The 23900-nt window shown below is 28.6% G+C and overlaps 2 protein-coding genes across 3 annotated transcripts in view; both read left to right on the plus strand.

Moving 5' to 3' along the window:
- Window positions 1-10699, plus strand: part of LOC130892922 (hypoxia-inducible factor 1-alpha) — a 38164-nt gene extending 27465 nt beyond the window's left edge. For both annotated transcript variants that reach the window (XM_057798630.1, XM_057798629.1), the window contains exons 8-12: window positions 2033-2397; window positions 6048-6268; window positions 6650-6998; window positions 7091-7446; window positions 10196-10699. In XM_057798630.1, the coding sequence (XP_057654613.1) occupies window positions 2033-2397; window positions 6048-6268; window positions 6650-6998; window positions 7091-7446; window positions 10196-10489 (1585 nt within the window). In that variant the 3' untranslated portion in view covers window positions 10490-10699. The remainder of the gene's footprint in view (window positions 1-2032; window positions 2398-6047; window positions 6269-6649; window positions 6999-7090; window positions 7447-10195) is intronic.
- A 1781-nt stretch (window positions 10700-12480) lies between these two features.
- On the plus strand, window positions 12481-15660 carry LOC130892924 (uncharacterized). Its single transcript, XM_057798632.1, has 4 exons — window positions 12481-13655; window positions 13732-13826; window positions 14178-14315; window positions 14371-15660. The coding sequence occupies exons 1-4, from the start codon at window positions 12960-12962 to the stop codon at window positions 14552-14554; spliced, it is 1113 nt and encodes a 370-aa protein (XP_057654615.1). The 5' UTR covers window positions 12481-12959; the 3' UTR covers window positions 14555-15660.
- The last annotated feature ends 8240 nt before the right edge of the window (window positions 15661-23900 follow it).

A 23900-nucleotide genomic window follows, 5' to 3' on the forward strand; every position in this document is an offset into this window, starting at 1 on the left:
AGGCAGAGTTTGGTGTAATTATTTCGTGTCAATAAACGAATAAGTACGGAATTTAATTTTTTGTTTTAGAGGTCATCATTCTATAAGGAAATGTATTTTTTTTCCTTTCACTTGCCGATCATTCGAACTAATGTCTTTTCCCTACATTTACAATTCAAGTATTTAATTTTTGCAGAAACCTTATATTATTATCATCATTATATGGTGTGCAAATTTTCATTATCTGTTCGATAACAATATTTAATTGATTTTTGAGTAGAATATTTATTGGAAAATGTTGTAGAAATCGAAATATAAATGAGATTTCGATGACGCAATGTTAGGCAATACTTTCCATCCAACTCATCGAGTATTGCGTCATCGTGTATATAAAATTGTAGCAAAGGCCACTTTTTCTTTCAGTTGCTGGCCGATTCCCGGTTGAAAATAAATTTACTCGATGATCCTATGGTCTATCAAACGCCTTTTTGGGATAGAAACGATTTGTATGCGAGGAGTAGTTTCTAGTAAACCTTTTGCGTAGTGCATAGTCTAGAATAATTGGGTATTGTTGGAAAAACGCTTTCGTTAAATCAATAGAGAAGAGAATTGTGTGGATGTCGCATTGTACTATTAAAACAACATATGATTGTAATAGTCAAATTTGTTAGTTAAACACAGATTTTTCTTAATGAAAATATGAAAAAATAAGATTGAAATATAGACACTAGTTAACTAAATAACGTAATTTAGTAAATGCTCTACTTTTGTTTGCTACGACTATCATCTATAAACGTTACTAACGGATCAAAACAGTATATTATTATATTACATAACTCCAAATATAAATTTGCGAGATTGCGTGCACGCTCCTTGTTACACTTGTTACTCAACTATTCGAAAATATTTATCACATATTTTTTATTTATACGATATTTTTTTATCTCATTTACTAATTATATCTCGAATCACGCCACACGTTCTTTGCACAATGATCGGGATAATAATAAATATTATTTAATAAAAATCCTCAATTCGATATCTTGCGACACGTTTATTATCCTTAATAATATATTTAATCGACTTGATGTACCTACCACCAGTAGGATTTATAGATAAATAGACGTGGATAATTTCTTTCAATGTACCACTTGAGAATCATCTAATCGTTAAACCGATTTGAAGGCGCAATCGTATTGTATTATGTATTCGTAACAGAGGCGTCAAATGTAATATTTTACTTATTGATATTCAAATGTTATATTTTGTATTAGTTTGAGCTAATTTAAAGTTATTTATTATAATCTCGATAAATCGATCTTATACTCTACTCTCATATAATTTAATAAAAATGATTTTTTTTAATTTGGTAAATTTGAAGCGCATAATGAAATTTATACCGTACGAGAATAATAATTTGCAAATCATACCTTTATTTTTTTCGTGTATTTTGTACGTAAATTGCCAAAAGATGTTTGAATATAAAGTATGTAGTATTTATTAACTTGTCGGGAGTTTAAGTGAAATCTATTTATGTATATATAATAAAAAAGAATGAATATTGTACGCCTCTGTTTTTAATAGTACATATTTCTTATAAAATCACGTGTTCTATTATAAGATTGATTTAATACAATCTTAATGTGCATTGATATATATATATATTATCACGTGGCGATTGTCACGACGCGACGTCGTATCGTAGCGTACCGCAAAAAATTCTGTACACTGGATCTCGCGACCAAAGAATCAGTTATGAACTGTCTACAGGCGATCGCACGCCTATTATTTGGTTCGTAAAGTTGTGTAACGTCTCTCCATATTGTATATTACACCGATCGAACGATCGTCTGTGTATTAATAAATATACATATATTAGTGTATATGTGTTTTTGTGCGTATGTGTCCGTTCGTTTAACGTTTAACCGATTAAGAATTATTATTAAAAAAATTTTTAAATACATATGATATACTTCCTTATTTAGTGTTATGAGCCGAATTGATTAGAAAAAGCGCCGTTGCATGGAACACCCTATTATTTAATTTTTTTCAGTGGACTGGAATGCGAGGATCAATTATATTCCTCCTTACAATATACTACCACCTCCTCTTCATCCTCCTCCTCCTCCTCCTCCGTTAAATCTGAAATAAACAATAACAATTGTCGTTTGGCAATCGTACCCGAAATTGTAATTACTGACGAAAGCAGTAACAGAGATGACGAAAATGACGAAGTGATTAAAAGAGTGGACGAAAAGAAACCCATTTCGAGTACTAGGAAATTGTTTGGTAATCTTCAAGAAGTTGAAGGTTCTATCGTTAGACCGATAAGTGCCACTAGCAAGATATTCGGACCGAGGACTAAGGATATGAGTAGAGGCTTTTTGACGTTTTCAGATGAAGAGCCCGGTCTTACAAGTAAGTTGTATTATTAATAATTATTTTAAGAAAATTTTAAGAAATAATAATTCAATCGAATTCACACATTTGTTTTTACTTGTCGTTGAATACTCGTTTCACTTATTTTCCAAACCGGTCCTTTTCTATTTTTTTTTGTTCACGTGCCTTTTCGGCATTTAAATCTTACTTGTTAAAAAATTGTACCTGAGTTGGTAATTGTATTTATTGAAAAAGCAAACGACTTTGTATATGCATTGATACAGCATCTCGTAGTAATATTTTATATTCTCTTATAGCCAATAGACCGTTTGTATAATGTAGAATCTTAATTTTTCACCGCAACAAAAATTCCAAGCGGTTTCCGAAACCAAAGTCAGTATCTCGTTGTAGGTTACATTTTATTATTCCATACGGCGTCTTAATTTTTTTTTTTTTTCGTCTAAAGATGAATGATAATTCGTGTATTTGATTTTAATACATTATATTAAAAATTACATTAAATACGTAGAGTACGTATAAGTGTTACTAACATAATTATCACTAGTTTCAGAGTTGCAAGTGGCCTTCGTTTGAGTTTTTAATATATTTCAAGTTGAAAAAATATGTCAGATTTTTCGCTTAATACTTGAACCGAATGAAAAATAATAAATTACATTTATAAACGTCAGTGGTATTTCATACTAATTTAACATATGAAAGCTGATTAGACAGATACAACAAATATAACATGTTGTATAGTAGAATTATAAATCTTTATAAATTGATAGGTTAATTAAATAAAGAAGTTCAAGAACACACAGACTCATACTCATAGTATAAATAGACAAATTGCGAATGTTGAAGAAATACTATTATTGGTCAAATAAAAAGATTTCATTATTTTTATTATATAAATAGATGCCAATTAATTATTTGGTACTGATAGTAATTCAGTATTAAAATTATTAGAAAAACAATTATATAATCGATTGGTTTTCGAAATTCGTATTTTTGACGTCAAATGAATAGATAAAGATTACCAAACTAAAAAGTGATTATTTTTGTGTGATTCTCATTTGATATGTAATGAACAGGTTGTTGATTTATAGGGCGCGTTACAGTTTTATGTTTAACTTTTGGGATTGCCACTCAAAAAAAACTGTTTTAAATATGTATTTATAGACGTTCACAAATTTCGTTTCTGATGATGAGGAAGAACGAAGAAAAAAATAAAAGCATAAATCTGTCCTAGCTGTTTAGTTCGAAATAAAAAAGCTTGATTTATAAATGTAGAGTTTCGTAGGACCACAACACAAAAATATATAGAGAGAGAAATAAAAATGTCAAACAGGCAGAGATGCGTAGTTTTCCCAGGAATTTGCTCGACATTTTAACTTTTTTATTTAATGAGATATCTTTTTTTTTTATTATTAATTTTGATTAAAATCAAATAGAGATAAATGAAAATTCGACACGAGTATAAAATTCCGAGGAAATTTCATAAGGTGCTGGAGGGAATAACGAGTTTCAGTTTCTGTTCAAATTTAAATAGATACTTGGTTTATTCTGATATTTTCTTTTATGATTCTCTTTCTTATTACATTCTTCTACTCTAACAAATTGTCGTATCCCGGATATTTTCATCATTTTCGATTATTTTCCTTCTATCGTTTAAGACTCAGTGAGGCGGAAACACGGTTATACATTATCCGAGTTTCATACAACATATCAACGGAATAAATTTGATAATACCAACGAGTTGAACGTATCTAAAAAATCACCAAAAATATTTGTCAGTCTTTCGAATATTTTGCTTCAGTGTTGATTATTTACATAACCACCTAACAGATATACGCGGTATACGACATGTTTGTTGGGTAGAATCCAAATAACTAACCTCGAATTTAATATATATATATATATATATATATATATATATATATATATATATATACACGAAAATAACTTCACTTATTCTACGTTACATAATTATTTAATACCTACATCAATTTAAACCAGAAAATAACGCACATCATCATGATTACTGCTAATGAGTAAATAGGAATTTTTTTTACAAATTGAAATTTTTCAATACCTACTTTGAAGCTGTAACATAATGAAAGCTAGTTTTGTACGGTACAGACGTGAGTGTCATCATTGATTAGTTTTGTATTTTCCTTATTATTACATATTTTCAAATTAATTCTCATTTTTTTTTGCCGTTAAACAAAGTGAAAAAAATTGAAATTAACTGGCAATTTGAACTTTTACTATTAAAAGTTGACGACAAAACTTATGAATATTACTGGTCAAGGTTAATTTTCAATGAGGTTTTTTTTTGTTAGTTAGATCCACAATTTAAATTATGCATTCGCACTTATTACAACAGAAAAAAATTCGTGCTAAAACAATTACTGTTGCGCGATGTAAAATTGCCATAAAACAAATAAAAATGTTGGTGTAACAAAATGTCTTTTTTATTTTTAAGAGTTAATAGAATTTGTCAAGCTACATTTTCCCCGCTGTATAAATTTTGAAATATCATGGTATAATTAAAAATAGTTTGAAAAAAAAAATCAAAAGTGCCTATCAATTAGTAAATCACAAGTGCAGAAAAAGTTGTTCCGTATCAACAAAATAGATTCAGTCGTCTGAATTTTATATTTTCAAGTTGGCAATTTAATTTCTTGTTAATGGATTAATAGAAAAAAATATAATACGAATATATTAATTTAGTATTGTATCAACGGATGAATAGGAGGGTTGTGTCCTTTTAAAACTCTACTCTTATTTTATATTACATTAATCGATAAAATATTGTCTCACTTTTGATTTATAGTGTTTTGTTTGAGAATATTAATTATTTATCCTTATCGTCTATACGAGCTCAGTTGATTTGGTATGTATATAATAACTTGATGAAATTTAAAATTTCCCAATAAATATTTTTAAAATAATATCTATTCCGAAACAATGTATGCCCCTTTCTCGTATTGACGACAAAGAAATTCTGCAGGTGATGATTAATTTCAATTAGGAATCAAAGACAGTTGTTTAATTTGTTCACACTTCCTGTCACGTCTTTTGCACAATCATGGCTGTACTATTTTGGAAATCATTTCCAAAATGGATCTCTTATTAAATAATTATTGTTTTGATATATTATAATTATCTTGGTCAGTTTCAGTTCCGAAATATTACCAATTACTTTTATGTATTAGATTAATTGTAAATTTCTTAAATTGGAATAAAATTTTCGAAAATTGATATAAAATTTGATTGTGTAATATTGTGTATGCTGCTTATGCAATTGTTCAGTACTAGCGTTTACCGTGAAATTTTGCACGTCTCTAATAGTTTCTGAATCATAAGCTGATTTTTATGTTTCTCAGAATCCATCTATCCGGACCGTATTTTATTTATATTTCCTTCCTTCGTGTACAGTTACGTTGAATAAATTCTTTTTATTTTGGTAGACATTCTATAATTAATATATATATATATATATATATATATATATATATATATATATATATATATATATATATATATATATTCGGTTTTGAATATCATTTTTATTTATCTTGGCAATTTAAAAAAATATATATCTAATAGGTTTTGAACCTTTTACGTCAATTACAACTGTGCTGTGAATTGCTATTAAAAAAATTCTTTCTCTTTTGTTATAGTGTTAAAAGACGAACCAGAGGATCTGACACATTTGGCACCAGTAGCGGGTGATGTTTGTGTTCCGTTGGAAGATCACAATTTTCTTCCCGACATGTTGGACGATATCCTTTTAAGAGATAACTTTGGTCCTTTATTAACCGAAGAACCGACAGATCCGTTTATATCGTATAGAGATTTCCAAGATACTTCCCCGCAATTATTGTCGCCAAATTTGTCGAAGGTTAGCTTTTTCTATAATTATTATATTCATTTTCGTTTCTCCAATGTACAAAATAAATATAAAGTAGCTTTGATTATACCAAATCTAAAATTAATATACGTCACGCTTTTTATTACGTTATCGAATTATGTATGTATAAAGATAGAATAACAAAAAAAGAATGTTTATCTTCCAAGTTTTCGTTTACGACAAAAACAAACATCCTACTTTATTGCGATTTTGTTGATAAATCAGTAGAAAATTTTATTTATAAACACTGTAAAAAAGGACGTTGAGTCTTTATTAAAAAACTTGGCGAGGAAAAACGTTTTTTACGACTGCAATCCCACATACGTATTTTGGTCTGCTCCAATTTGTATTTATTCAATTTTTTTTTTTCAGCATTCAGATTGTAGTTTACCCTCTCTCAATAGTCCAACCGACTCTCTTATAGATGACGAACACACTTCGTCTTTTATGAACCTCCAAATGGAGGAAGACGTTGAATTGCTCAAACCCCCCTACATATCGATGAACATAACTGACGATTTACCGTTGTTAGTTTCGAACGATTTAATGTGGAGTACGAGCGACAAAAAGATACACAACCACCATCACTCTGATAATAACAATTCGAGTTTGGCTCAATTGTTATCGAATTCGTTGAGCAAACACCAATTGACGCAAAAAGATCACGGTGGAGGGGGAATGATGTACAAGAATGATATCGATGATACGTACACTGTCAAATGTAAGTTGAGGAAGGGGTCGCATTTTTTTTTAATAAAATATTTGGATACTTTTCAGATATCAATTAATTAATATAAAATCTATTTGTTTTAGGTATTCGTAAATCGCCGTGGAACGATCAAAACTGCCTTTCGTCTAAATCAAACCTTATAAATAATAATAATAATAATAATAATAATAATAATACGAATAAGACAGTTGACGATCAACGTACGCCGAGTACGAAACGTTCGAATTGTAGTGCAAGTTACGAGCAAGTTAGTAAAAAGACTCGAAGCGAACCTAAAGAAAAAATGTCATCTGAATTATTACAACAGTTAATTTCCAATAATAATAATCATCATAATAGAGGCCGATCGAGGGATAAAAATACTTGGTTATTAAATAGAAATTCTCAAAAGGCCGCGTGCATTTCGCAGCCGAGCGATAGCGTTTTAATGAATTTATTGGTAAGCGGTTTCGATATTAGAGCCGGATATATTTGTCTGGCTCCGAACAAGTCGAAAAGATAAGAAAAAGAGTAAAGCCTTGATTGGGAAAATGTGCGCTGCTAATTAAAAAAAATAGCGAAAAACGAAATATATGCCAAAATCTTCCCGATATCGAGGAGACCGAGACATAGGAGAGAGAGAGGGGGGAGGGGAGGGGTTAATTTTGCCTAAAATTTGTAAAAGTGTTTTATCGATGTCTTTTTACATTAATTAAACGTGATCGTTCCAAAATTAAGAAAGCAGTAAATAAAAAAGAGTGTACGCACGCATCTTGTGTCAATTAAGTTTTATATAAAACTATAGTGATTAATAATTTATATATATATATATATATATATAAATTGCCATATGCCCGACGAAGTTTTCATTTTTTTTTAATTTCGAATCTGTAAATACAATTGATCGTTATAAAATTGGAAAAAGTAATTTTTTGATTCCCGCTTAAAATGTTTGTGGCTCACTCTACTATCAAAATTCCAGTTACGACAAGTAATCATATTATTAATTTGAATTATTTATAGAAACAACATTCTCAATTATTATTTTCCCCCATTATTAATCCATAGAGTTTTGGACCAAAAATAAAAATGAATTATTAAATCGTTTGAAATGTCACACATACATATCTTCGGGGTCGATTCACATCTTTTTCTAGCCATTTAATATCGTGGTAATATAATGATTATTATTTTTTTGAATAAAATGCTTTGTCGTTGTTATCTAAAAGTCCTAATTAAATACGAGGATACCTATTTTTTTCTTTATCGATTAGACACATTCAAATAAATAAAATAGTATTGAAAACGTTTTGCTCATAATCATATCAATGAAACAAATAAACAATAACCCTCATTTAGATTTCTATGCAACTCAATTAAATTATAGCCAAAAAATGCAATGTAGTAGTATATACACTATTTTACAAAAATTTTAAAGTGAAATGTCTTTTAAATGCGTATTTTCACATAAACTTGATCGAGTCTAATATGAATAATATGCCTTATTTATACATTGACTACTACTATTATTGGTTGTAATGAATTGTCCCAACTATTTTATCATTTTAACAGATCATGATTTGTTCATCTCCATACGGTAGTAATTCCAAATCGAATTTACCATTTTTTAGTAGGTTTCCATTTGTCCGAAAAAATAAGTGTATCTTATTCTTCATCTTTCTTTCTCTTTTATCAATGTTTATATGGCTAATGTCATCAACAAGGTGTCGAGTTCAATAATCGAAGTAGTTCAAATTAATTCTCATCTTACAATTGAATAAATTAAATAAAAATTAACTCTCGAAAAACTTCTAAATGTTGAATATATATATATATTCTAAAAATAGTGTTATTCTAAATAATGTCATTATTAAAATGCGTAACAAAGTTTATTGTGAATTGGATTCTAAATATCACTAGGATTATTGAAATTATAATTAATCGCGCTTCGTATAGTTTAGGTTCATCGATTAGTGGAGTATTTAGAGAGTTTTATTTTATGGAAATATTTCCTAAAAAATTTCGTTTTCGGAATGTGTTGTTCATGTAATTGTTGAACAAACAACGTCCAAAATGTTTGTTTCTATTCATTCCACAGATAATATTTTGAATACAAATATCTTGGAGGAAATATTCCCAAAAGAATGTAATAACCCCGTAACTCCCTAATCTATTAAAAAATTTGAAAAAAAAAATTATTTATTGATGAATAGAATCTGTTATGGTCGTCCAGGACTAGTTGGAGCAATAAATTCGATAGGGATGATCTTTTATAAAGATTATTTAAAATGTGTTTATTTATTTTTGAACATATGCGATTGTTAATAAAAATTTGAATAAAATTGTTGTTATTAATCCCATTATTTCTTTCACATTATCCCCTACGAATTAGTCCCAGAAGTATAAAATGGTGGAACATTAATCTAATAATCGGCAGAATGAAACTCGATATCAATTGAGAATTTTCCGATGCTATTTTGGAAATTGAGAGAAAAGATCATCTTGATGGAATATCGAATAAAGCAGAAACAGAAAGTTTTATCGTTACAAATTTTGCGAACAAACGATCGAGAAGAACATTGAGCAAAATCTCGAAGTTTTCAAAAACATTTTCCACTTTACATTTCACATCATATCTAGAAAACATGTTAGTTTTCATGGAATTGTTTTACTCATCATATTATATTGGAGTAGCTTTCAAATACACTTGTGTATACTTTCAAAATTATTCATTATCAAAAAAAATCCAATTTTTTATTATCCTATTTCAGCTATCTTATGTAAGAATGAGTCATAATAATTATATGGTTATTTCTGTTCGATAGAAAAAAGCGAGTAAATAGAGTTTAGAAATATTAGTGACTATTCTATTTTCACATATACAATGTGAAAAAAGTATTGTTGCCAAAAAAAAAATAGAAATGACAATAATCTACGTAAAAGATTTATTTAAACATAAGCTTTGTTTTACTAGTTTATTAAGTTGATACAATTCTGTATTAAAATATGAAATATATATCTCAAAATATATAGTATCATACATTTAAACTGAAATAGATCTATTTCGTTAGCATTACGTACATTCTACAACAATCAAGGCTTTTGCTAATAAATACCTATTTAGTTTGATCAATTTTTCTTATCTAGTTGTATATCAAGAATTTTTATATTTTCATATCAACGATATTAATTAAATCTTTTGTTTTTAGGATGTTTCTTCTCCTACTACTAGTAGAAGTAATAGTACCACTACTGACCAACCGCTGATGTCCGATCTTGTTCCCGTATTAGACAACTTGAAGATGTTGGAAGATACAGAATCTGACAAGAGATCTCAGTTTATAAGAAATTGTCAAAGTCTTTTATATCCCGAAAATACGTCGTTCGCTTCGTTGATGGATCTAACCCAACACGATTTGGACGTTAACGCTCCCGTTAGTAACAATATGTTACAAGGAAAAGATTTATTATCGGCCTTAGATACAAACTTGGTCGCTATTTAGCCAGCACCATATTTTATTATCAACAATCAATCATTATTGGACGATGTGTACACCTACTCATTTGGGGAATTTGGCAAAATAACAACAATCATACATCAATTGTAACAAGATTTTTATAACATTTAAATGAATATTTTAATTATAAAAACTTTTATATTTGTAGTTTTGGATATAGACATATTATTTTACAAATAAAAATCTATATATAAATAATCTAGAGTTTAATTAATTTATTGTTTCGAGAATTTGAAAACAAATTATTAGTATTATTATTATTGGGGGCAATTTTAATGAAAGCGTTTAAAATTATCTTTTTTCAAAAATTTCATTTTCAATCTTAACTTCTGCCTCGAAGGAATCCCTTTTTCAACATTATGACGTAACCCAAATCGTTTTGAATAATTTTCTGTATAAAATATTTTATACTTGAAAGAAAAGCCGATCACCGACACAAATTTGTACCATGAAAAAATTTAATTTTTCAGAGTATTACTTCAGACATATAATTATGTGAAAACCGGATTTGCAATATGATGATACATTTTCAATATACAAGATGTCCCCAAAAAAAGAGAAATATCATTGAATTTAATCCATAATAAAAAAATCACTTTTCGCGTTGTAATTTTTTACTTGAAAGTGTTTTTTTTTTTGGAAGAATGGGTATTAAATTGTTTGGAATACTGAATATACTCATTTTAAATGGTGGATTTATAATGAATATCAATAAATAACTGAATCGAGAGTAACAAAATTAGCATTATCTTTTAGAATGTAAAATCTGTTTAAGAAAAGGGAGAAAATATCTTTTTGATTTTAAAATCCAACTTCTATTTTTATATCACAAGTATTCGTGCCGATTTTTTAAAAAAAACTGAGTTTTATTTTTCCCTTTTGATTATAGCAAACTTTTTATTACTATGTTATATGACAAGTTATTTTAATATATAGGGTGTATAAAGTGAATCAGATGGGTGTGGCAATAATAGTTTTATATTTCTATTTTCCGTAATGGTACATAATATATTTTTTTCTCCAATCATCAAAAAATGTTGACATTTTTGTAGTATTTTCAGGTGCAAAAGCCATCAATTCCCTTACTGTACAAAAATTTGCTCGTTGCCTAGCAACACTTTTAATCGTAGGATTAAAAACCCTACTTTTAATCCTAGGACTAAAAGTAATTGCATTTGAGCTCTATAATTGAAATTTGAAGAAAAAAACATTGAATCTTACAAACTTAGTAAAACAAACTAATTGGGCAACTATATATTTTCATCGTGTTAGGGATTCAGCAGGGTAAAAACTACTACAAAAATTATATGATTAGTTCATCTACTTGACAATTATTTACCAACAATACCAGGTATCCATGACTACCGACCTGCTATCGCTGTTATAATTAATAGGTGTTCAAATTTATTATCAAATTATTAACGATTTTTGAATAAAACTAACTTTATTTTAATTTTGACTTGGTTGGAGAAATAATAGTATATATCATACGGACTAAAAGTGCCTATTTTTACTCGCAATTTTGCATTCACTCGGCTGCGCTACGCTCCGCCTCGCAACTACAAATATTGCTCGTAAATATGCACATTTAATCCTTATAATATAATATACTATTAATACAAAAAGAGAAATGCAGAAATATCTCATATCGAATGATTGAATCATAATCATATCACTTTTTAAGTGCATTTTTGTCAATGTTGAAGAAATTACTGCCATTTTATTTTTATAGTTATAAATTTAATTATATTTTTATCATTTTTACAATTATAATTTACGTTTTCTAAAAGCGCTGTTATAAATATCAATTATGATATATGGATATTCCACACATAATTATATATTGTTTCGACTAATATTTGTGTAAGTTTATATAAATATAAAATGTTTTGTGTTATCAGTTACTTATAATTGGTATAATAAAACATTGGATTAACACAATTATATTGTTTTATTCAACGAATAAAAAGTAGGTTTTGGTACGAGCATTATCATCCATCACAATATAAAAATAATTTGAAATAGTTACAAAATAATAAAGTAGGTAAAACATGAAAAAAAAATGTGACATTATTTTTATTTAAGAATTATTCGTATCGATATTTATCTTTATATCGTAGATTAGACATAAAGTACGAGTTGTATATTATTATATACATGTAATAATTCGTAACACCAAGAAAATCAATAGGTGAATAAAAGTTCTATAGATCACTAGTAAAGTTCTATAATAATAAAATTATATCTATCTAGAGTACGAAAAAAGGCTCTCTACACGAAGTGTTCTAAAGTGTACTTGGCTGTCAACCTAGAAAAACGTGATATCAATGGACTAGGTGAAGATTAAAAAAGAAGACAAATGAAAGAAGGTTAGATGTAATATAAAGTGTCTTTTGAAAGTTTGTTTATTTTGATTATCTTCGAAACAGTGAATTTTCCTAAAGTTTCGAATAAAATGTCTCCCGAAACAAGTGGTAATAATCCGCCAAGTGTCGTAAGACGTAAGAAGAATATTAAAAAAAAGGTTAACCAAAATGGAGATGATTGTTTCGAACTCGATTCAACTACTACTCATTGTGACTATTTTCCAATACCTTCTTCCCACGCGTACTACTTGAATTTACCAAATCAAGTTCCGAGTTGTTCTTCAATGACAAACGGTCACAATAGACAACATTTGATGTCTTTATCGAATCATTCTTTAAATTGTGGCAGTTGTCTCTCCAATATGAATACTTTCAAAAATCATATACCCGACTTTTCCGAAGATATAGAATTTTCGAGCTTACCCGTTGTACATATGGGACCGGATGAAGCCGCGACAAAAAGACGTTTTTCAGATCCGGGTATACCAAACGACAGTGATTCGAGTGTAAATTCTGCAGATGATGGTATTCTACGTAAATTGAAATCTCAAATTAATTCTTTAAAAGAAAGTAATCATCGATTATCAAAGGAAATTATGGATTTGAAAATAGAAGTTAATATATTGAAGCAGCAAAGTAATTTTAAACACCATGATAGGGAATACGAACCAGGAATATTGGCAGATGTTATTAGAGAAGTTAGAGATGCTGCTAGAGTAAGAGAAGATGCGTTTTTAGCTAAAGTAAAACATCTATTAGAAGAACAACAGCAACGATTAGGTTTGGTAAGTTGTTATTAAAAATGATAATCTCGTAAATGAATTATTCACATAATTAAGTATCATCCGAATTGATTTTTAGAACCATATGCATTATTTATCTGATAAACATAAAAATAACGAAAGGATTTCCAAACTAGAAGAACAATTGAAATTATTAACCATAAATAATAATAGGTAAGTCATTATTTTTTGTATCAAAAATATCATTTTGAAAGGATTAATTGTCTCATAATGATTGTTTAATAATTATTAACAACATTGAAAAGATTTTATACTAATAAACTTTCATCACTTTGGAAATAATTAAAATACCAAGTACAGCTTAACATTATGATATTTGGAATGTTGGTACCATCCTGAATTGATAATCTAAGAGTTTGTCTTGTATGTTTAATATCTTTTGTCAAATTTATTATTATTATTTGAATTACGTTAATTCTCTTAGCAAGAATTTTTCAAATAACTGATAATAAAAATTGATGCAACTGAACATCTATCTAACTTGATTCAAAAATTCTTTTTCAGGAAAGAAGACAAACCGTTAAATGGAAACGTTTCCAACACCGGGCAAGTGATGGAATTAGAAAGAGAAGCGATTGAATTGAGACGCGAACTCCAAGATACCAGAGCAAAGAAAGAAGCTTCAGAATATAAATTGATTCAGTAAATAATTGATTTTATAAGAAAGGAGAAATTCTTAATTTTTTTATGTTTGTAGGTTAGAAAAAGAACTTTCGAACCTTATACGCAATGGCAATATGACTATTTCAGATGCATCGGATGATACCAAATCTGCGTCGATAGAAAGTCTCAGCAACAGTGTAATTACAAATGCCTCGTCAGTGTCGGTATCGCACGGTAATTCTAGAATTACACTTACAGGTCCTGTAACTGATTTATAGATAATAAAAAACGATCTTTTTAATAACATTCCCACTCAAAGCTTTGTTTAATTATTAACAAACGAAATAAACATTCCTAATATTAATTATAAGAGATCTATGAATTTTGAAATTCATTAAATACTCGGGATATCATCTTTTTTCTTAGCAGCTGAGAGTTATTTTTTTAATACTATACTATTTTATGTAACCTCTCATTCTATTTTTTTGCAAAAATTATATTTTGTTTGAAGTGTTTAATGTGAATATGTTATTTTTTCTTAATTATCTATCTAAATAACATTTATTTGTGTGACCCCTTTAGAGTTTAAAATTTTGCTTCATTACATTACATTTTCATATATTTATTATTTTGATTCGATCTGTCCATTTTTCCACTTTCTGTCCAGAATTGCTCAATAGCATTATATATTTTTTTCTACAGATAAATACACATTTAAGTAATAACTTTATTTCAATTGAGTTTGAGCCCAAAGTTTTGGAATTTTTATACACATCATTATGTGCCTTCATATAATAATTTCAGGCCTCTTTTGATTGAAAATTCGTTTATAAAAAAGATGATAATATTGAATTTAGGACCTATTTTCGATTATATTAAAATATAGTTTTAAACGTCAATTTTTTTACCTTTTTCAAAAACTAATTTTCAAACAAAAGAGACCTAAAATCAAAAATTTTCAAGAAGTAAAAAGTTGAAAAAATTGATTATATATATACACACATAAACAAAAATATTATGTGAATAGTACTGATTTTGTTTAATATTTTATATATTTTTTATAAATCGTATTACTGATTGTTCGATACCTTTGTTTATTACAAAATATTTTTCAATTCAGATACAGGGTCCCAAAATTATTTAATGTAACGTCATAGGAAAATTGAAGATTTTCTAATAGAATTTTATAAAATTTAAGTTACAAATTTAAATATTATTTTGTTCATTTGGCAAGGGTATGGAACAACAAATTTTCTATTTATTTCATTCCTTATATAATTATAGGGTTATAGGGTGTATTGTGACTAGTATATCGAATTTATTTTATATATTTTTATATGTTTATTTTTACTAAATAAATACTTTATAATGCAATACTACATAATATCTGTTTTAATTGTGGACCTAGTTCTTAGTTACTTTTTTCTTAGATGCATCTGCTTAAAATTGAATATTCCAACTATTTTTTTCCTATTTATTTTCGATAGAAAAATATTCTAGAAATATTAAACAGCAAGTGCAAATTATTGAAAAACATAACATTTAAACATTTACCCTATAGATACTCATTTACTGATTGGGCGCCAATTTTTTTATTTTCCCCATATTATATCTCGTTCAAGTCACATTAAATTTCCACGATAATATTCCTTAAGACATCGACAAAACTAACACTATAAATAATTTGTGTGTTGTGGCAAGTGTGAATTTTCACACAGCGTATCTACTTGCAAAAGTTTTTCGTAGGGATAAAAATCTTGTACCTCGATGATAGATATCAAAGGAAATATGTTTGGGTATCATCATTATCAACAAATAAGGGCCGTTCGTTGATAGACGAATAAATAAATATACGATGTTTCCACGAAAATTGTTTTAGCTTTGATCAAAATTTTTGGTCTCCAAATCGTTTATTAGCAGCAAATTTACTACTTGTTAGCACTTCGACGCGCGTTTCGATAACTAATTTTCAGTCTTCAGAGCCCCGTTTCTCTACGTTGTACCAAGACGATGGTACCTTTTTATTCGAATTTGAATCTATCATTTCCTCGTTTGATATTAATTAATTTACTTACCTATCTGGATAGTGCCGATAAACGTTTTCCAAATATAAAAACTTCGTCGCTCTTCGAATTGATACATAATATCAAACTTATTATAACTAGTTCTCTTCTCTTTTTATTTCACCCTATTCATTACGTTTAAGCCGACCCTCTTTTCAAATTGAAACAAAACAAAAGAGGTAAGTTTTTATTGATAACCCCGATACACGCGTTGGGACACGCGTCGGTGTGTTGGTTCAACTATCCACTTCCTGTATTTTTTATCGGAAGCGCCACCAAAAAGCCCGAGGCGTCATTAAATATTCTTCAAATAATTTATTTAATTGCGTTATTATTTTACCATTCAAGTTATGGGGTAGATACCTCTATTTACCAATACGAAATAGGGAAATTGGTTGAGGATCAATTTATATCTACATATATACGTTATAATATATGAAATAGAAAATAAAAAGTTTCATTGATCAGGGTACCTATATGATAATAAATTCCCATTGCAGATGGAATTTCTTAATTTTGAAAAAGATCAAAGCAAAATAGAAGAATATATGTTGAAAAAAATCGCTTCTTTTATTGGTATTATAATAGTTACATCCCTGCATGCAACCCTTCCCAAATGGATTATTATATTGCGGTCATTGCGGCCTATTCCTAACATTAGACGGAATGTTGAGACGCTGTTTGTGGGTGTTGTTGCAATTTAGTTAATTAAATGGTGATTTTACTTCCGATTTTCTAATTTGTACAAGGGGTAATCTGACAGGATTATAAGTTTTTCTCATTATTAATTGCTTTTTATAAGCTCTCACCAAAGTTAAATAATGGTTTCTATAGTTTTAATGAGATGAGCAAAATTATTTTTTTTTTCGTGTTTATAGTAAAAATTTAAGGGATCAATAATAAATGAGTTTTATATTTTTATTACTCTTCTGTCATAATGTTTTGGCAAACTCTCGATAACTTCAAACGAAATATACCGACTTTGTATATACTAAAATCAACAACCCACCCAGCGGGACATTGTTTTTAGTGGTTACTTAAGTACCCAGGTGAAATGAAATTGTCAAATATTGACACACCTCTGTCCATCTCTCCCTTCTATCAAGGTTGGACCACCCATAGCGATGAGGTGTTTAATGGATCTGTAAAACTTTAGTCACGAATTAAATATGCAAGGTTGCCGATCATTCCGTTTTTATTATTTTCTGCTCGAGATGTTAATAAATTATATTTCTTTCGATTTTATTTTCAATTGAAACTGATGTTTTAGATTTAGAATACGGGATTAGATTAATAAATATCAAAATTAAGGAGATCGAAAATAGAAATTATAAATAAAAATTCATAGAAAAAGGTGACAAAAGTTGAAAACCAGTACGATGAAGATGAGAAGACATTAGTGAAGAGTGGTACTTTGGAGATTCACGATATCTAACAATCGATTTGGCAACACACATACCATTACGACCGTTTTTGTCTAGAGCCTCGTTTAAGGTGTTAACCAACATCCTTCTCTTTTTCTTCGTCATCGTTCTCATAATTTCCTATGTTGTTGCGGCAACGGAGAAAATTTTTACGTGCATTAACACGTTTACACTTTTATTGTGTTTGTCGCAAGACTTCTAATTCATTTATTGCCGGACTATATGCGATATACTTATATATCCTTTTAACGTTTACGTAAAATATTTAGGGTAAACCACCAATCGACAAATATTATTTTGTTAAAACTTGAATGAATGAATGGTACGTCGTATTAAACGTAACCTGATGAAACAAAAAACGATTCATCAATCGTCCTATTAAAAAGACTTTATCATCACACCACACCAATAATGATTGTTTTTGTACGCATATCTACTAGACGTAAATTTGATTGCATAATAAGCACCTACACAATAAAAATTTCAAGTACCTTTCAAGTTTTTCAATACAATACAATTTTATTAATTGAATGTAGCGGAATGTTAATCATTAAAATTTCTATTAAGAGCTTGTCGAATATAAATTGTTTCATTTTTTATATGTATAAAAGTGTGCTCGTGAATGATAAAATTAGAAAAAAATAATAAATTCGTTAAAAAATTTTCTTGATTATTATCAATATTGATCCTAGAAAATGGGCAAGCAAAAGTAGAGATGCGTTCGAAGATGAAAATACAAAAAAACAATTCGAAAAGTGTTTGTTATACTATCGAAAATAAAATAATTATTACATCTGAAATTTAATTAAATACTAAATAATTTCAAAGTTTGAATGATTGATTCAGATTCAGTAAAGTAGAATACTCAAAATACAAATAAATAGACTTTTTATATGATTTCGAGACTATATATAAAGTTCCAGTAATCGTTGAAGGATTTTACTTACAATCAAATGTCCAAAGTTTACAATTGAATTCAAATAAATATTTGTTTGTCAATGTTCCTTTTCCAAACTCATTAAGACAGAACATGAAAAATAAGAGCAAATATTTAAAGTAGATATCGAGGAATGCTGCTCTCCACTTATATATAGATATTTTGATTATAAATCTCTATTGTCTATAGACATTTCCGAGGATAGTTTACTTTCCTAAAATTTACTATATATAATGGATATTTATCTTAAAAATGTAAATCACAAAATAGTGTAAAGTTAAACCAAAGAAATGATCTAAGTGATAACCGTATCATCGAACAGTGTAATTCGTACCTTTTCTGATAGATAATAATAAATACTCGTAGAAGTAAGATGAATCATTTATCGAAAATATTCTAAAATTAGGTTAATTCGAACAGTATTATTTCAAATAATGATTAATTAGAGGAAAAGAAAGAATTGAAGTTATAAATATCGGACGTTCTCATTTATTAATCTGTCAAAATTGCAAACTGGCACAGGATTTTGGAAATAAACGTACAATAAGGACTTATTAGAATATTGCAAATGGTTAAGGAACATTTTGTATCAAAAATAATTATTATTTTGCTAGTATATGTTATCTTTGTATATAAATATCAACAATTCTTCAAAATTTTTTAAATAAAGAGAGGACAAACGAATGAAATATACAAAATTTGAAACGATGTGATTTTATTTTTAAATGACGTCGAATCTAATTAATAAAATAACGTAATTTGTAAAATTTTGATTTTCATTTAATGTGGTTTTGTCGGTTGAAACTGTAATTGAAAATACATACAAGGTGTACTGTTTAGAAAATTATGTTATTGTTATTTCGTAGTATTTTTTTGAACACCCTGTATATACGATTGATTGGTAGATAAAAAAAACGAATCTATTAATTTGAATGATGAAACCTATGAATGCATAAATTGTTTATTTTAGAAGTAGCACCGAACGAGAATGAACGATTCCTACTGTATCTCAATCTTCTTTTCTTCTATTTTTATTTTACGTATACGGTAAGGTGAAAAGTTAAATGGCACTTAAAAGAGACAATCACAAGTGCTCTTCCGTATCTCTAGACCACACGCATGATGAAAAAGAATAGTACGTCATCTCAGGTATTGCGCCAAAAACTCTTTTTGGATACTCAATAGACCAGAGGTGAAAACTTTTTGACGGATAAGTTACTTGGGAACGTTTAACTTTCATAACTAACACGTGTATTATAGTACATCTTAAAATAAAGGTGAATTTTACTCAATTAAATATTTAATGCACTAAATATATTGAATATAACAAAATTATTCATATCATATTGACTTTTTGATGCATTCTTATGCCAATAAGAAAATTATATCTCAATAGATTTGTTAACATCCAACTCTATTCTGGCAGTTACATTCGAGTGTCGAAGGAAGTGGGTTATATGGCATATTGTAACAATTCGAGGAATTTCTAGTGTTTTTCCTAAAAGAACCTTTTTTTTCTTCTTCTGTACTTATGAATTGAATAATACTTATCCTTCGTCCGTTCTGTCTACCTGAAAGGTTCGTTCTACGTGCTAACAACAAAATGAGTAAGAACGAATGAATACATTATAAAAAATTTTATTCTATTTGAAAATGTGATATAGAATAATTTTTCTTTGCTCTTGAGTAAATTAATTCGTATTACTGTAGTTCTATTACAATTATTAGTTTCCCGGAGCGCTAAGCTTAATTTAAAGTCTGTGGATACGACAAATCTCCAAAATATTTCCGAAATTAGTTCCCGTTACTATTTTTTATTCTCAATAAATTAGGATCAGGATCTTCATGAACTTTTATAACATTGGTCAACAGTGGTTTTGCTGCCGAAGATTTTGGAGGTGATTTCTTATGAATTTGATGCCCTGAACTCAAATATGTTGATTTGGCACTTCTGAGTAAGGGATAGGGCGTCTTGCAGAGACTAAATCTGGATAAGTCCACTTGTTGTGGATTCCAGTAATATTTACTAGGCAGAAATAACAGTCATCGAAGTGATTTTTTGGTTCTCTCCAAACCATTGGTACTCCGAATTTCAGACTTTTCCTATTCCCGGTACTCCACTGTCGTAAATGCTCTGTACAAGTTTTACAGACAATATGTGGTGCCCAGGTTTTATTTTGAGCTTAACACTAAAATATCCAAGATACAAAGTCACTAATAGTTTTTCTGTTTTCCAGTAACGTGTATTCTCCGCATATGTAGCAAAAAATATCAGGATGATGTACACAGCTTCTTCTACTTGAACTCATTTTATTTCTATTCAAGGACACAAATACAGTAATTCACATTAACAATCTACGTTTTAGATTTATTTTTCAACAACTCGTTACTAAAGAGAGAAATTTCATACGACGATAACTTCTATCTATCTGCACCGCGGGAAATCACAAACTAACCTCAACTCTCAACTGCAGTTAAAGTTTTGAAGGTCACTTCAGATACTGGACAGCTCCATCTATCTGATTTCTATGGAACTAATTGAATGACACTAATAAGTAGGATTAAATCTCACTTGTTAACAGTTTGTCAACCAATCAGTTATATATCTCATATTGTTAGTCTTCTTTTTGTAATAAATGAATTAAAATAATAATTATTTTTTAAAATAATAATAAATTATTTCATAAATATTATTATTTTAAATTCAATTTGTTTTAAAAGAAGATTGACAATAAGGAAAATATACAAGAATCTATCCCTGTATAAATTTTACAACACTCATACTTGAAAGTATTAAATAGAAAAAAGCATTGATAGATAATTGAATTTATCTTAAAATCTAGAGCTGATACAGAAAAACTGTTTTCATATGTAGATTCAGCAATAAAAATATAGTTAAATCAGCTCAAAAATACTAGCTACCCAAAAAACATTTTTTTGTAGGCCTGTGTAATCTTCGTTACGATCCGACTGTTTTAAATAAATTTTCTAATTAATGACATTTGGCAATTATATTACACTGGAAATCGGCTAAACTCTGATAAGTGCATTTATTACTATGATTATGCACTATTCTAGAATAGTACTAATTGGGGTTGTGTGCCATTTTATAATTGATATGATTAGCAAATTACAACTACCCATTGTTCAGAGCCTAACCTAATTTAATATGATAAACAATAACGTATTGGAGCCATCGATTATTCGAATTAAAAACAAATATTCCTCTATTTCCATTAAAAATTCTTTTTCTTTTTTTTAAATTATCAGAAATTTGAGTACATCGGTTTATTGGAACCGCCAACGCGTCGATTAACGTATATATCAAATACGTCCAATATTTCCCCTTTTCATTATAACTCGTACTCTGAACTTGTTTCTACCCTTATGCAGACTACAGTGAAACAGTGACTAAGCTTATGTAAACAGGGATGATAAGAGATAGATTCACAACACTTACGACGAACTAAAAATAACACAACGCTAAATTAGCGAAGGGAGAATTAATCCCTACATATATATATATAACTATTTTTATAGTAAGTTTGAGGAGGTGTGGGATAAGTTGTACATAAATTTTTTATTTCAAAAGACCTCGGTAAAAATAATAGAATCAAACTTTAATTTCTTAATGATTGAATATCTTTCGAATTGAAAAAACTTTAGGGGTTGAAATGAAACTGTAGCTTGTACTACTAGATTTTTATGCGAGAATGTGTTTTTGGATTAAATAAAAATTTATCATCTATCGTTTTAATTAAATGAGCATATAAAACGCCCCTCGAAAAAAATACATTTCGGCACACGTTGCCCTTCCATATAATTATAACCACTTATTACCAACGCATCCTGATGATCGTTGACATTTTTGTTAACATCAACTGATAGCGCGAGTTATTTTATTTTTTCGTTAAGTCATCGACCAATTATTTTATTGACGAGCACCTGGTTAACTGCTTCCCTATTTGATTGTCACTTTCCGAAGGGGATTTTTCACAAAAAAACATTTTAGAAACAATAATTTAGGCCAGTCATCGATTTACTTCAAAGGTAAGTAAGAATCAACTTATCTCGAGTCTTTTTAGCAGTTATCGATGCGTATTTAAATAATTGGTTCAATTCAAACACCACAAGTATTTTTGTAGATTTATATTTTTGTGTTTATAAAATAATTTTTGGATAGTTTCTTAATTGAGGTACAAAGATCGGCCTAAATTTCTTTCGAGGGATTTCCACTAAAGCCCATCGTCACGGTAACTTGTTATCTATTCTATTCGTTTGTAATTTTATTTCGATTGAATTTATGTTGTAAATGAATATGGAATGGTAGACGAAGCATGTCGTGTCAAACTTACAGTTAAATGGATATATATGTAGAATATATATATATGATTTTTAATTGTGTTTCGGAAATATTTTATATATTTTCGGCAAATTTATTCATACGAGTATTGTTTTATTTCCTGCTATTTGTCGATACAATTTCCTTTAAAATTCACTTCAAAAACATTAATGATTTTTCGTTTTTACTCGTCGTAAAACATTTTGTAACTACATGGAAATATATTATAAATCAAGGCGTTTTTAAGTATAGTGTTTTTTGGTTTATTTTTTATTATAACAACAAGCCATATGTTTTATGAGATATACGTATACCTATTAAAAGAAAATAATACACACCGTATCTTCAGGTGTTTATAATGAATGTTCCCAGACGAGTGGTACCTACTATGCATAATAATTTCGAGTTTTAAGTGTGAATGAAGAACTCCCATCTTCAGTAGTTATATACCCACGTATCTAATGACTTGACAGTTTTTTTTTTTCAAATAGTTTCACATAATACATGAAGGTAGTAGATACGTAAGAAGGTTTTGTTTTGATAGGTCAATGCCAAACGGCATATACAATTTTCATGGTGTAAAAATAATTTTAATATAATATTTGAAAATTATTTATTACAATCTGACTTAGGGCGTAGATATTTATATATTTTTTTGAATGAACCACGTATATGATTAAGAAAACACGATTTATGAAAAGTCGTAGAAACAAAGTATTGTGCTTAATCTAAGTTTGTGTGTGTGTGTGTCGACTGGTATCGGCAAGACCATTTTGAGTGTGAGGGTGACCATCCTAAAAAGGGCAAAAGGGAACTCAGTTCGTGATTTTTAGTCAAGTTTGCAGATTGTCTTCGCCA

The sequence above is a fragment of the Diorhabda carinulata genome, chromosome 4, assembly GCF_026250575.1.
Source record: "Diorhabda carinulata isolate Delta chromosome 4, icDioCari1.1, whole genome shotgun sequence".
Lineage (NCBI taxonomy): Eukaryota > Metazoa > Arthropoda > Insecta > Coleoptera > Chrysomelidae > Diorhabda > Diorhabda carinulata.

Coding starts and splice junctions, on each gene's coding strand:
- LOC130892924 (XM_057798632.1), top strand. CDS start 12,960: ATGTCTCCCGAAACAAGTGGTAATAATCCGCCAAGTGTCGTAAGACGT. Junction 13,656..13,731: donor AACAGCAACGATTAGGTTTG/GTAAGTTGTTAT, acceptor ATTGATTTTTAG/AACCATATGCATTATTTATC. Junction 14,316..14,370: donor TCAGAATATAAATTGATTCA/GTAAATAATTGA, acceptor TTATGTTTGTAG/GTTAGAAAAAGAACTTTCGA.